The following is a 15,653-nucleotide window of genomic DNA, read 5'->3' as shown; positions in this document are numbered from 1 at the left end:
AACCTATCTATATGGTAATCAACACACACACACACATTAACAAACGTGTCTCATTGTGTGAGATTTGCGTTTGCGTTCAGTTTTCTCAGTTCATCACCACCACAGTCCTTCCTTCCTCCCTCTCTTCTTTCCTTGCTTCCTTCCTCCCTTCTATCCATCCATCCTTCCTCCCTTTGGACATTATCTACCCATCATTTGGAAGAAATTTGGCGAACTCCTGGTAAGTTGTATGAAGAAAAAAAACACTCATCCGATATTGTACATGGCATGAAGATGGGTAGATAATGGCCGAATTTAAATTTTTGTGTGAACTATCCCGTTAAACCAATCCAGCTCCCCTCAGATCTTCACAAGGACTCACCTCTCTGGCAGCCATTTGACATTCAAAGACCGTTTGTCTTTCCACAGTGGAAGGTTCTCTCTCTCTCTCTCTCTCTCTCTCTCGCTCTCTCTCTCTCTCCCTCCCCCTCTGTGTGCTTGTCTCAGCAGTAATTCTCAGTATTCAGGACTGTTTCTCTGGACAGTAAAATGTGTCAGCGCTACACTCACCCTCCATTTTGACCCATCCCTTCTTCCCCTTCCTGCTCTTTATACGCTTTCAAATTACGCCCTCTCTCTTTTTCTCCCTTCTGTCTCCTTTCTGCTTCTCTCTTTTCATCCCTGTCTTCATATCTTTTCTTCCCCAGTCTATAGAGAGCAGGTTTGTATCTAATGACTGAAGTATTTCCTCTAGTGTATTATGCAAATTTATCTTTTTTTCCGTGCTGAAGCCCCATAACCTTGATAAGGGACATCAAAGCAGCTGTGACAGTAACATCAGGCCTCCTAACCTTCACTGACAGATGAAAGCATGTCAGCGTTCTGACTCTTTCACACTGTTAGGGAATATTGAACATTGGCCATCAGCTTTTATTGGCTACCTGGTTTTCATTTTAACCGCAGCAGCACTTGAGATTCACAACTAGGGCTGGGCGATATGGTTGAAATCAATATCATGATAATCATAAGGATTTTTGTCGATATCAATATATATCACGATATGGTTCATGTATGCAAAATCACGTTAAATAATCAAATTAATGTTCATCTCATTGAACCGAATGGTAATGTTAGTGTGATGTCAAACAAAACAGAAATATTCAAGTAATATTCCTACCATACCTCATTTTATGAGAGTTTTTAAGTAAAATTTGCTTGTCATCATCAATTTAGACAGCAGAAATGTGTCACGATATTAAAATATCTTTATATCATCATGATATGATTCCACAGAATGACAATAAACGATAATAGTGAATTATCGCTCACCCCTATTCACAACAATAAATAGATTTTGGTTTGATTGACATGTTATAATATTTTGCTTGTATAGCTAATGTAGTGTCATATAGACAGATATAAGTGATCAAAAATAGCTGGTAATTTACAGTCTTTTTTTTGTTGTTTTGTGTGTGTGCATAATCTATCCTCACACATATAAACCTCAGTAGGTTTATATGTGCTGACAATATTCACATTCAAACGTTTATTATTTGCTGTCAGATTCCGATCTCCCTCTGACTGTAACATACTGCATGTGCTGATCCTTTTAGAACGGTTACACCTATTTCATACTGCATGCATATTGATATTTCTATATTTCTATATAGCAGATATTTAATATTTTGATATATTTTTCACATTGTAAATACCCTGCACTCATTTTGTCGACTGCTGTTCTGTTGCACACTCTAATCATCCTGTAATCAATCTTTTTCCCCATACTTCCCAGTCCTACTTAACAAATGGACACTATAGAGCTAGTAAGAGATAAATGCGTTTGAGTGTTTTCCACTGTCCTTGGTGTGAGTCATTCATCCATTTCTCTGTTTCCTCTTTCATATTCAGTCTGATGTGTGATCAAAGGAGGTAAAGTGTGTCCTCCCTTCAGCCCAGATCCAGTTTGAAATAATAAAAAAAAAAAACAATGCTGGAATAATGACTTGTTTTTCATTTTTTCTAATTTTTGCCTTAAGTAAAAAAAAAAAAAGAAAATCTGAAGGTTGACCTCTTCCTTATTTTCACATCCCTCTTTTTGCTCCCTACACATCGAAACAGCAAATAGTAATATGAAATTATAGACAAGGTGAATGTTTTTAATACAAAATATCCCCAAAAAAGTGAAAAAAAAAAGAATTTATTAAAGGAGGAAAGTGTAGCACATTAAGATAACATTGCTGTTTTTTATCCTTTAGACAGCAGCGGATATTAATTCCATGTCAGGCTGTCAAAGCTTTGATCCGCCAGCCTGCACCTCATCAATATTGGTGTGTGTTCCACTTTGCCCAAAGATCCTCAGATTGCCAAAGCTCACACAGACTCAAACACCAAACCCAAGTCATTTTGTTATCTGCTTTTTGAATCCAAATAGGATATTGACTGAACATATAGATTGAGTTCATTGCTGCTCAGTCTTCCAGTCCGGTTAATGCATTTCCACGGAGCCTATACACTTGGCTTTATGGCAGACTTGGCTGAACCCCCCCCCCCCCCTCCCCCTCCATTTCTTCCCGGGCTTCCTCATCCTGAATGTCACTGGCCGAGCCGCACCGACACACAACGGCAATTAAGCAGCTTTTGGCTGCTAGGCGTTTGAGCTAATGTTGTATAATTGCGTCGCTAATGGCCTCCCGCTTCATTCATAAGGCCGGTAGCCACCAGGAGGAGAGAGAGGGACCAGCGTGGAGAAGGGAGAGAGGGGACGAGCAACTGAGTGTGTGTGTGGTGTACCTTAAAAAACTCTCAGCACTGAAAGATGACAGGCTCTCTAGGTGTGAAACAGGGTTATTTATCCTGAATTAATAACCATTTTTTAAAACCTTGATTTATCCAGAGAGAGAGGACGAAGCACCATGCTCTTTTCCAGCAGCTCTCTGGTTCACATGAATTCACTGTTCACTATGAATTGGCCAAATGGCCAAAGACAGTCTTAGATGAGGTAAGGTTTTGACTATTAGATGATCGATTAGATCAGCGGTTCTCAACGTGGGGTCCGGGGACCACCAGGGGTCCTTGAGGGGGTTCCAGAGGGTCCCCAGCAAATCGATGAGTTGTTAAACTTCACCATTATTTCATTCACAAGAAGTTAACACAATTAGAGAATGCAGAAGAATGACTGTTTTGATCATAGTTTCACTGTTATCTCTCTGCCTACAATACAGGTAGTCTTGGAATTCTGGACAAAATCATATCTAGCAATAAAAATATTCTCAGATTTGGGTCCGAGAGACAAAATCTCATGAAATGGGGGTCTGTGGCCCTAATGAGGACTAAATTAGGGTCCTTGATATGAAAAAGGTCACTGGAATCACTGGATTAGATGGCCTGGATAATAGGGAATCAAGGGGCCAGTTGCATAAAGATAGACCTAGTCTTAGTCTTAAATGTGACCTTAAGTCAAACTTGCTATAGACACTTATATTTACCCGTTCCTACAACTTCTTGATTGAGATCTCTAATGTGTTGTTTCTGTCTCGTTCTCGTCTTCAGGTCTTTCCAAAAAACAGAGATTTGCCGTCTTTTATGAAAAAGCTTCAGTATTTAAACTTCCCACCCTCAGTTAGGCCGACTCGTTGCCATAACAACAAAGTTCTTAACTCAAGATTAGCCAGGGGGAAGGTGGCTATCTTTCCTACCTCAAATAAAGCCAGTCGTAATATTTAAGTAACAGACAGTCTTAATTAGCCTAGTCCAACCTGAGAATCTAAGACCAGTCTAAGGCTTAGACAGATAACTTGAATTGATTGTGAGTGTGTGTGTGTGAACACAGTGGTGAGATACATCATTTCACCAGGTTTCACCAATGTCTGATCAGTGGTTATTGATATTCCACTCGCCATGGATGATTCTTTGTTTCTGTTTTACTGATTGTTGGGCCAAATAACTGCCAGCCAACCACGGTGACATCTAAGCCACACACACACACACACACACTGGCAGACAGGTGAATTGGACACTAATGGAAGCTGATGATGGTGTTGAAACTAGTGCAGTGAGGACAGGCTTTATTTACCCTCTGACCTGAGACATGGGCAGCCTTACTGAATATGCCACATGGAAGCCAGCTGTGTGTGATGCTTTCTCAGATGGTGTGTGTGAGCCTGTGGGCATATGCATATGCATGAGCATGTCTGCATAATACTCATATACATACAGATGATGGACAAAATAATGGAAACTCGAAAAAGGATTGGAAGTAACTAAATCACAATTGCAAAGGCAGCTACACAGGCCAGTCATATTAAGCTTTTATATGTGAGTTTTCAAAGCAACATGTGGTAACTAACAGAGATTCTCACAGGCCAAAATAGTCAAAAGTCATAAAGCACTGGTCACAAAAGCTGTAAAATGATTTAATGTGTCAGGAGAACAGTGTGGAAAATCGTGACAACATATGTCAGACAAACTGCATCAGCAAAATGGAACGGCAACTGGAAGCTCACAGACAGGGACAGACAGACACAAAGTCAAGTCAAGTTTACTTATATAGCGCAATTCGTACACAGGGCAACTCAAAGTGCTTTACATGATTAAAAGAGAGAGATAAAAACAGAGATGGATAAGATAAAAGTAAATAAGTAAAAGTAAGAAAATTAAAAACAAGAAAAGAGTTTCTGACCACTGAAACCGAGTGTTACAGTATAAAAATATAAGTTCTGTTGATACAACTACATACATACATAAACCACACACACATATTTACATATATTTGGAGTTTAATTATAGGCGATGGAGAACATAGAAGTTTTAAGCCTAGTTTTAAAAGTGGTTAGAGTTGGAGCATGTCTAAGATCATTTGGAAGTCTGTTCCAGTTGTATGCGGCATAGTAAGTGAATGCTGCCTCACCATGTTTTGTTCTGACTGTTAATAGTCCAAACCCAGCTGACCTAAGTGTTCTGGAGGACTCATGGGGTGCAAGCAGGTCGGAAATGTATGCTGGTCTTAGGCCATTTAGTGATTTGTAGGCAAGCAGTAATATTATAAAGTCAATTATTTGCTTAATTGGGAGAACATAGACTGACTGATGAGCAGGTCTATACGTCATTGAAACTTTATGGGAAGTGGATTTCCACCTCCTTCATCCCTCAAAGACCTGGAGGCTTTCCCTCTTGAAGAAAGGTCCAATAGTCCAGTACACACAGTTCAGGATGCAGGATGACAGCAGGACCAGGAGGACTTGTTGTTACTGTGATTCCTGCCCATTAGATTCAATCAGGCCTCCACTTCATAAAATGCTAATGCAGCCGCAGACACTCAACGTCACCAGAACTGGTTTTAACTTTCATACTGATGTTGACATGTGCTGATAGAATATGTTTTGTGATGCTGTGTGTGTATGTGTGTATGCTGTTGGTGATGTTAATTAGGTTTCTGTCGGAGGGGACAACAGATGGTGTGTGTGTGTGTGTTGAGAGAAACATATTCTTGTGTCTGAATATGGATGTATTGTGTGTTTTTCTACAGCTTTGCTGTAAATATGGAAGTGTGTGTGTTATTGTGTATCTCGGTGTGTGTATACGTGTATCTGTTATTGTGTTAGTGTCTCTTAGCGTGTGTGTTAGTGTGTCTTTGAGTGAGTGTGTCTATTAGTGTGACAAAACAAATTTAATACGTTCCTCCACCACAAATGTAAATTACACTCCTCCACCACAAATTTAAATTGCGCTCCTCCACCACAAATTTAAATTACATTCCTCCACCACAAATTTAAATACGTTCCTCCGCCATGAATTTAAATACGGTGGCAAGTGAAACGACTTTGGTTAAAGTTAGGGTTAAGGTTATAGTAAAGTTTAGGCAAGTAACAACTTAAGGTTAAGGTTAGGGAAATGGTTTGGTCATGGTTAAATTAAAAAAAGCTTTCATTGAAATGTCCTTTGAAAACACCGGTTGCCGGCATCGAAGGTAAACACCCATCCACCACCATGACCACCATGCTGTTACTAGCCACAGTGCCACTTCAATGTCACACTACTTCCTGTTTATAGTCATGTCTCCTTCACGTAACCGTTTTGTGCTGAGAAAACCTAAACTTAACACTTTGTGTTACACCAACACGTAATTCGCTGTGAACATGTCGTTTTCATTTCCCGTTTTTCTGTGAGATCAGTCTGTGTGTGTTAGTCTGCTACTGTGTTGGTGTGTCTGTTAGTGTGTTGGTGTGTCAGTGTGAGTTAGTGTGTGTTAGTGTGTCTGTCAGTGTGTTTCTGTGTCTGTTAGTGTGAGTCAGTGTGTGCTACTGTATAGCCTAGTTGTGAGTTTGATGTTGCCACATTCTCTTCCTTGTTAAAGCTAACAGAGCACTAACAGACAGAGGACTTACAGTAGTGTTTCGGTGTGTGTGTGTGTGTGTGTGTGTGTGTGTGTGTCACTGTCTGTGTCAGTGTCTCTGTTTGTGTGTATTAGTGTTTGTGTTTGTGTATGTGTGTAGTTATTGGCAGTGAGTTTGATGCTGTCACTTTATCTTCCTTTTAAAGCTAATAGCTGGATGCTAACAGACGGAGGACTTACAATAGTGTGTTGGTATGTGTGTTAGCGTGTGTGTGTGTCACCGTGTGTGCCACTGTGTGTGTGTTAGTGTGTGTGTAGTTGTTGTTTGATGCTGTCACATCCCGTTCCTTGTTAAAGCTAATAGCGGGGCGCTAACAGACGGAGGATTTGGCAGTCATCCTCTGGGGCTCGTTAGCACGTCAGTGTTAGCCTGGCTAATGTAGCATAAAACCCAACAGTCATGTCCTCTTTAATCAATAGTGTTTTCCTCTGATTATTTTACTTGCATGTGTGACTGTAACAGTCAGTGACTGAGTCCTACATATTTATGGTCTCTGTATTGATTTACATTACGAACAGGTTGTACCCTGGCTCAGACGCTTGGGATTAAACCGTCCAGGGCTTTCTATGATCTTAATCAATACCAGAACAACACTTTAAAGGACACCATTATAGTCCAGTCACAATAGGCCAGAAATAGGCATTTTTCTTTCCTCCATTACCACCAAATGGGTTTTCCTGTTTATCTGCTGAACTGACCATAATAGGATTTGAAAACATATGTACCGTATTTCCTCTAATATTTTATTTACCTCAACTGCAGAGGGTACCAGGCCTTTATTGGAAGCAGGCTTATATTAGAGACAGGCCTTTATTTCTAATTCCCTCTGTTTGGTAAGTATATTTGCTCATATTATAGTATGAAGCCTCCTTGTTTTCTGATCTGCTTCTGTTGGGGTTCGTTAGGTGTATTTGGGGCCGGCGTTATTTGTTCGTGTCGACCACGGCCCCGGCCATTATTGGAGACCCGGCTTTTAATTGACTACCGGCCACTATTTGAGGAAGTACGGTATACTTTATGGCCAAGGAATACAGTAATGAAAACATAATAATGAAAATAAAGAAAACATCGTAAACTGTTCAGATTATCATGCAATGGTGAATTCAGTGATAATTGTGTGAACCAAATTTCAACAACTATACAGGAAAACCCATTTAAAAAGAAAAAAGAAAAATGGCTGCCACAGCTGATCGGCGGCATTTTTGCAACGGCTCCAATTCTGAAAATGTTGAGGGCATCGAATATAAACCAATTTTGGTACATTGGTACATTTCACCTGGATTATTACTAACATATTTTAAATCTCATATCTCACTTTTATCATAACATAATATGATAAAAGTGACTTTTTTGACTTTTTTTTATCCCTATGGCTGGATGTAATTATTTTAGCTTTTTATTTATTAGTAGTATCAATATAATCATCTATTATTTCACTTCTAAATTTGATTAGTTTTACTTCACCAATCTTATGATTGTGACGAAATTGTTTTGCATAGTGTTTTGAGATGGAGGATAAAACCAGGCCAGGGTGCCTTCAATCTCCAGCCTCCTCCAACCTCCAGCTCTTTTTAGCAATACATCTCTCCCTCCATCCCTCAATCCCTCTCATCCTCCTCTCTCTCTCTCTCCTCCATCCCCCCATCCCTCTCATCCTCCTCTCTCTCCTCCATCCCTCCTCTCAGGTTTCTCAAATCCACAGCAGAGTTTTTATTCCTCTGAAGATGCTCTGACAGCTGAGAGTTTAGAGAAATCCTTTGCTGTCGCCGGAGGAGAAAAGAAAGCTGAAGAGCTAGAAGGAGGAGTGACACCTTCTTTTTTGTTTTTCAGCCTGTCAACCTGTCAGTTATAATGCACTCTGTGAACGAAAAGGTTCTATATAGTACCAGAAAATGGTTCTTTAAGCTTGTACCATAGCAGAATCCATTTTGGTGCCATAAAGAACCCTTTTAGAAAGGTTCTCTATACCACCAAGCTCAAATGGTCCTATCCACCAAGAATGTCTTAAATGTTCCGAACCAGCGGTACCGAAGGAACTTTTTAAGAACCACAGTGGGTTCTTTTTTCTGATTTACCAGTTTTTTTTTTGTTTTATTTTAACTAATCAAGAGTGTTCATTGAATCATTATGGTTCTATATTCATCCTTATACATTCTCTCATTCTGCTGACCTCTAGAGAGTGAAATCTAACTACTCCTCATTTTGCTTTGGACTTCCTGGACTCCTCAAGGACCCCTGGTGGTCCTTGGACTCCACAATTACCCATTTTCTACCAACATGGAACGGGTTCAGTTCCATGTTGCACCTAATTTTGAACCGTTCGGAGCATTTCGTCCAAAAATAAATTGGTTCGGAACCCAAAAAGTTGTTTCCCAGCTGGAACCAAAATATAGCAGGTTTTCAAGTGTGAACCATGACGACATCAGTGGGCGTGTCATATTCTACGGGTATAATAACAGAACAAAAGCTCGCAGGTAATCAATGCGATCCGCCATCTTGCTACTACTGTTTACTTCCGGTGTGCATTGTGCAATGCCCTCCGCTGATGACGCATCCTTGATTACAATGGTTCCGCTCAAAACTGGTGGAAACGTGGGCTGGTTCGCTAGATAGCACCAAGCTTCCAAGAATCCTGAGCGGAGCCGGTTCAAGAACCAGAGCTAATTTGGTGGAAAAGGGGTTTTTGAGAACCACTGAAGAACCCTTTAAGAACACTGAAATGTATCAAATCAGCAGTATTAGCACCTTAACCAAAGAACCCTGAAAGAACCGTCTTTTTTGTGGGTGTAGCTCCCCCTGCCATCCTGACAACTGAGGGTACGACTCAGGAGAAGCTGGATGTCTGATGATGTACACACCATACGCACAATAATAAAATAGGCTTACATATGAACAGACTACACACACACACACGCAGAGTACTTGTCCTCCTTTCAACTTGCTCAGGTATACATTTCCATATTTAATTCTCTATTTGAAAAAAAAACAAAACCCACTTCTGCAGAGAGAGCGCTGCCTTGTTTCCCATTCAGAAACGGCTTATTGTAGCACAGAAAGAAAAGCTTCACCTTCGAAACTTCCTCTGTGGATTTCTGTTCTCTATAAAACGCGTGAAAGGCACGGCTGATATGTTTAACCAAATCTCATTTGGACGGCAGACTGGGTGTATGCTCTGTTACATCCTGCATACGCTGAGATGAATCGTGTTTGTGTGTCTGGCTGGGTAGTTTTCCACCAGGATGTCTTCACAGGCACTCGGGATGGAGCTGTGAGGTAAATACAGTATCCTCGCCAGGTCTGAGGCACTAAATGACCTGTGACTGACAAGGCCTCTGCTTTGGAGACAGGGGTAAATGCAAGTGGAGATGGCACCGGTGTTAGGGATGTGTCAACGGCATTGTGGGTGGACTGAAAGCTATTGCAAAGGATGCGTTTATCGGGAACCGGAGGAGGATCCAGATACAGACACTCAGACCAAGGAAGCTAAAGTCCAGTGACTGTCTTTAAATGTGCAGCAGGCAAATCTCAGGCAGGTGAAACAGGCAACCGGCTGAAAAGTCCAAAACAGCAGGCAGGCTCAAAACAATATGCAGGCAAGCGATCTAACCAGTTAAGCAGTCAGGAGAAAGCAAACAATACCAGGTCTGGCAGGCAGAAATCACTAGTCCAGAAAATGGGCAGAATTCAGTTATGGATTCTACAGGATACAGGTAATTCAGAAAACAAGACTTGAACGAACTCAGAAAACTACAATCTGGACAGCATGAAACAGACAGTCTTATATAGGGAGTAGCTGATTGGAAAATGGATAGTACCTGATGACTGGTGAGAAATGGAGAGAGAGAGAGAGAGAGAGAGAGAAGAACTGGGCTGGATGATGAGTTGTTTTGTTGGAGGTAGTGTAAAAGAACAGGTTGTGCCTTTTGTCTATTGTTCATTTAGTCTGATGAATTTTTCATAGGTGGACTAGTTAGACCTTATTTCATCTGACGCAGTTCCTCATTTGACACATTCATTTCTCATTCAAGTCGATCCATGCACGCTATGGCAAACATATTTCCTTGTACATACTTTTCTTTTACGACTTTGTTATTAGATTTTGTTCAAAATGTCCTTCCTTTTTAACTCAGTTTGTGTCTGGAAGACAAGCAGAATATACGCCTAAGCAGACTGAAAACTAGTCTGAAAATATACGGGGGAAAAAAAACCTGTCCAGCCAATCACAGACGAGCTTTGACCTATCCACTCCTGGTGCCACGCCCACTACTTTAGCCACACCCACTAGCCATAGGGGCGGAGTCCTCTGCACTAACCTATGCCTGGTGCTTTAGCTGTCCTCTGACTGCTTCCTAGTTTTCCTCCATGCTGTTTGATTAGCAGATCTGTCCTGAAAACAGCTAATAGATAGGACTAGATCAGACTAACTACTATGACTAACAGTCACAGCATATGGACTGGTTGGGATCAGGACAAACACATTGAAGCCCAGAACTGAGGGGGAAAGAAACCCAGAAACACTGGCTGTGTTTACATGAATTTGCCTTCTTAAACCAGTTACTCTAATAAACAGGTTTTGGGTTGAGACATGTAGCTTATAACTGGGTTAGAATAATCTGGGTAGATCATACTACTGATTATGAAAAACCTGGTTAAGATGCCTGTCTTACTCCCATTAAACTGGATACTGTGGCATGGAAACATCTAAGGCTTTCACTTTTTCAGACTATTGCAATCAGCATTTCCCTCTCCTAAACTCAAAGAGGGAGGTAGAATATTCTGTTTACTGGTTTATTCATGGCAAAAGGGAGACAGATTAACCAGTATGAGGATACATAACCCTCGAGAACATTTCCATCTAGGCTACAGACGGATTATCTAATCATGCCAAGGGCTATATAAATAAACAAACTTGAACTTCAAACCCACTGGAATGTAGTCCAACCATACACTGTAAAAAAAAAGATGGACGTAGTGAGTGTGACGTCACCCTCAGGTTTCTGAAGGGCCGTTTTGAAGCCAAAGTTGAAGCCAGGGGTTTCCCACAGAGCCGCAGCGCCGTCTGCTATTGGTCCGTCCGTGATCGGCGAACTGCGCGATCACTGGACAGGCGACCTGTCAATCACTTGCAAAACTAACCTTTTTTAAAACCGTTATATCCCGTTAATGACGCAATTATTTTGGAAATCGCCATACGGACACATATTAGAAGGAGTGAAATTAGCTACTGAGACCATAAACTAAAAAAAAATATTGACTTTATATTTTGAGTGAGAAGTTGAGCTGTGGTCCCATAGACATGAATGGAGTTGGGCGGGATTTAGAGTCTTTTGGGAGCTGACCCTAGTGGACGTTAGAGGAACTGCAGCTTTCAGACACTTTCTTATTGGCTTCAAAATTCACCCGTGGTTTTGGCCGCTTGAGTCCAGCAAGCTTTAAAACAGGACAACCACAGAACTTGAGTGGATAGAACGGTCATGCCCATTCAAATCAACATTCCAGGATGGTCGGAGCGGCGGCCATTTTGATGTGTACCGTTAGGGCTAGCTTCCAAATTCTTACGTCACTGAGAAGAGGTTTTACTGCAAGAACCAAAGCAGCTTCTCTGTCTCCTTCCTGCCACGGTTTACTAACATGCTAATGCTGACTAGAAGAGCTAGCGAGAGAAATCCAGTCTTCGATAAAGCTACGTTAGCCTCGTCGCTAACGTTAGCTTTCAGTTGAGTTTTGACTGTTTGCTAACATCTGCACAGATTTTTGATTTTTCTCTATAGGCTGTCCTCTGCCCAGACTTGTGTCACCATAGCAACTGACCCTTCCACAATCGGCATTTTATGCTGTACTTTTTTATTTTGAAATGACAATACGTAGCTAACAGAAGTGGCAGTAAAATCCACACCAGCTGTTTCTATCCAACTGTTAAGTGAATTTTAAGTGAACTTTTGAATGTCGCAAAAAATAAAATGTGAGTGAGTGAAAAAAGCTTTCCAGTTCAAGTAAGCGTAGAAATGTTTTTTGTGATATTTGGGAATTTTTTTTAATCAAATTTCTGCCTTTTCTAATGTCATAATTAGCACAAGCTATTGTTTCTATTAGATTTTTCTCTATAGGCTGACATAGGTACCACATCAGTACAACATGAAATTATGGTTTGGGTTTGGGTGGAAACGTAGCTATTGTTTCTATATGATTTTTCTCTATAGGCTGTCCTCTGCACAGACTTGTGTTGTCACCATAGCAACTGACCCTTCTACAATCGGCATTTTATGCTGTAGGCTACTAGCCAAATTACCATGGCAAACAGAGGAAGGACCGTTCTATCCATTCAAGTTCTGTGAGGACAACATAAAGCAAACTGTTGAGGTTTTCACTCAACTCTCCATACTACATAACTTTCAGCTGCATGTATCTAGGACAGTATGCTCAGTCCTGAGGTCCCACACACACACACACACACACACACACACACACACACACACAGCCGCTCACGCCTAAAGGTATAGAGCCCCTGCTGGGATGAAAGCACATGGCTTATATACTGGCTCTAGTATATAGTGTGTGCGGTGAGGGAGGGATGTGAAGAAAAAGGATTAGAAGAATAAAAGGGTGTTGAGAAGACTTCAACATGTCGATACAGAGGGAGGGATGGAGGGGTAGAAAAACAGTGTCAGTCTAGACAGAGAGTGAGACGGGACAGGATGGAGAGAGTAGGAGGAGGAGGAGGAGGTGGCCCACAGATAAGAGAAAGAAAAATTCTGAATCCTTTCTCCTCTGACTTCACCTCCACCCCTCATCTGTCTTAGCTGAATTCAATAACTTTATTACCATGACTGCTTATCAGAAACAATATCGCGAAAGCAAGATACAAAATATATTAAATATCTGTCTATCTATCTATCTATCTATCTATCTATCTATATCTATCTATAATGTCTAAATTACAAGCTTCCCCTCTCTCTCTCTCTCTCTCTCTCTCTCTCTCTCTCTCTCTCTCTCTCTCTCTCTCTCAGTCCATGTAATTAGAACAAGTCAGCAATCCTGTCCGACACACACACCAATTACCATGTCACCTCACTCATTTGGCTGACTGGCACCGCTCTGTGTGCGTGAGTGTGTGTGTGTGTTTGTGTGTATGTGTGTTTTCTCTTGTCTAACTTCTTCTCTGCTGTTTTCTGTTTCAGGTCTGATCACCACAACCTCCAGGAAACTGGACCGCGAACAACAACCTGAACACGTGCTAGAGGTGAGGACGCACCGTGTGTGTGTGTGTGTGTGTGTGTGTGTGTGTGTGTGGAATCTACCCGTGCTCCTCCTCCAATCCAGAAGATGCCAGCTCTTAGATGAAAACAAATAGCTTCTACCACCTCCCTCACTCTCCATCTATACACACACACCCACACACACACACACACACACACACACCACCCTCTCTCCTTTGCTGCTCTCAGTCGGGGTTGCATTAGCTTGGTGGTACTGTGTAATAGAGCTCATCTGAAGAGTGTCGCAAGGGAATGAAGATTGTGTGTGTGTGTGTGTGTGTGTCGGGGGGGGGGGGGCGGTCTCTATTATCCAATAATTGGAGCCTATCTCGACTCTAGCTGCCCTGATTGGAGATAAATGGTGCCTCGTAGAGTCGTGACTCATGGAGTTTCGTGTGTGTGTGCCTGTTTGCTGTGTGTTGTTGCTGAGCGTGGGGTGTGTGTGTGCTTTCTCCAAACAAGTGTGTTAACTTTTGAAGAAGTCGTTTCTGTCTCTAGTGGGTAGGTGACGTCAGCTAGATATTTTTCTCTGCTGTTTGGAGCAGGAATCTACTGTGATGCCCCACATTTTTTTTTTTTCAGAGTGATGAGACAATGTAGAGCAGTGGTTCTCAATGTGGGGTCCGGGGACCACCAAGGGGTCCCTCAGGGGGTTCCAGGGGGTCCCCAGCAAATTGCTGAATAGTTAAACTTCACCATTATTTCATTTTATTTCAAGTTAACACAATTAGAGAATGTAGAAGAATGATTATTTTGATCTTAGTTTCACTGTTATCTCTCTACCTACAATACAGATAGTCATGGAATTCATATGCAATTCATTCATGGACAAAATCATGTCTAACAATCTACAAAATCTCATCAAATGGGGGTCCGTGGCCCTAATAGAATAGAATAGAATATATTTGCTGTCATTGTACAAGTACAACAAGATTAAGTTTGCAGCTTCCGTACTCGATGCAATAAAAGAACAATAAATAGGTAAAAATAGAACAATAAATAATAAAAAAAAATAGCAATAAGGTAGCAATAAAGTAACAAACAGTATAAACAGTGTCCAGCACTAGTAGTAAATAGAACTACAGCTCGGATGTGCAAAGCAGCAACAAAACCAGTACAGTACGGGAATGTAGATATAGAGTCTTCATAAAACACAAAGTGGATGAATATATTGGTCCCTGAAAACTGAGGTAATTAACACAGTATCCAGACAGTAACACAGAATGAAGGAGAGTGGATCCCTGTGTAATTGTATAGCTTATTTGGTGGCATAGTGCAGTATGTGTGTGATGTGTTGAACAAATATAGTGCTGATTGGCCATGTGGTGTTGCAATATTCAACTAAAATGCTTGAGTGGCTCAAATTTGAATAAGCATATCTTGTGTTCCAGTTCATATACAGTCAAAAATGTGTGCATCTCCTAATGTGAAACAAGCTGATAATGGGGCATGGAAGAAGTTATTAACTTTTGGTCAAAATCAGTGTGGAACATATGGCATATATTGACAATTGCATAGTGTTAGTGGAGGTATGTGCTCTACTGAGTGCCACCTAGTTTTAAAAAGGAAATATCCCATTCATAGACATGTTGAATTTTGTGTTGCTTGATATAAAAAATATTCAAAATTAAAAAAGAAAAAAAAAACAAACAGAAAAATCCAGCCCTAGTGTTGACAGACATGATGTTCATATACCATGCTTAACATGGGGGTTCTTGAAAAATTCATAATCAGCTAAAATGACTGTGATGATATGTGATTTTTTGTTTTGAAATGACAATATGTAGCTAACAGAAGTTGCAGTAAAATCCACACCAGCTGTTTCCATCCAACTGTTAAGCGAATTTTAAGAGAACTTTTGAATGTCGCAAAAAATAAAATGCGAGTGAGTGAAAAAAGCTTTCCAGTTCAAGTAAGCGTAGAAATGTTTTTGGTGATATTTTGGAATTTTTTATTATCAAATTTCAGCCTTTCTAATGTCATAATTAGCACAAAAAATACTTTAGGGTGGAAACGTAGCTATTGT

The 15,653-nt window shown here is 40.8% G+C and overlaps 1 protein-coding gene across 5 annotated transcripts in view; it reads left to right on the top strand.

The window, feature by feature from the left end:
- The window catches only part of LOC139657866 (protocadherin Fat 3-like), a 148,297-nt gene that overhangs the window by 54,929 nt on the left and 77,715 nt on the right, over positions 1-15,653 (top strand). For all 5 annotated transcript variants that reach the window (XM_071535817.1, XM_071535818.1, XM_071535815.1 and 2 more), the window contains exon 3: positions 13,550-13,611. In XM_071535817.1, the coding sequence (XP_071391918.1) occupies positions 13,550-13,611 (62 nt within the window). The remainder of the gene's footprint in view (positions 1-13,549; positions 13,612-15,653) is intronic.

The sequence above is a fragment of the Centroberyx affinis genome, unplaced genomic scaffold, assembly GCF_046629955.1.
Source record: "Centroberyx affinis isolate AG114_WGS23_722 - 3 ecotype Tasmania unplaced genomic scaffold, CSIRO-AGI_Caff_v1 ptg002772l_1, whole genome shotgun sequence".
NCBI classification, from domain to species: domain Eukaryota; kingdom Metazoa; phylum Chordata; class Actinopteri; order Beryciformes; family Berycidae; genus Centroberyx; species Centroberyx affinis.
The sequence above is the reverse complement of the archived record's forward strand: the minus strand, read 5'-3'. Positions and strand labels throughout refer to the sequence as shown.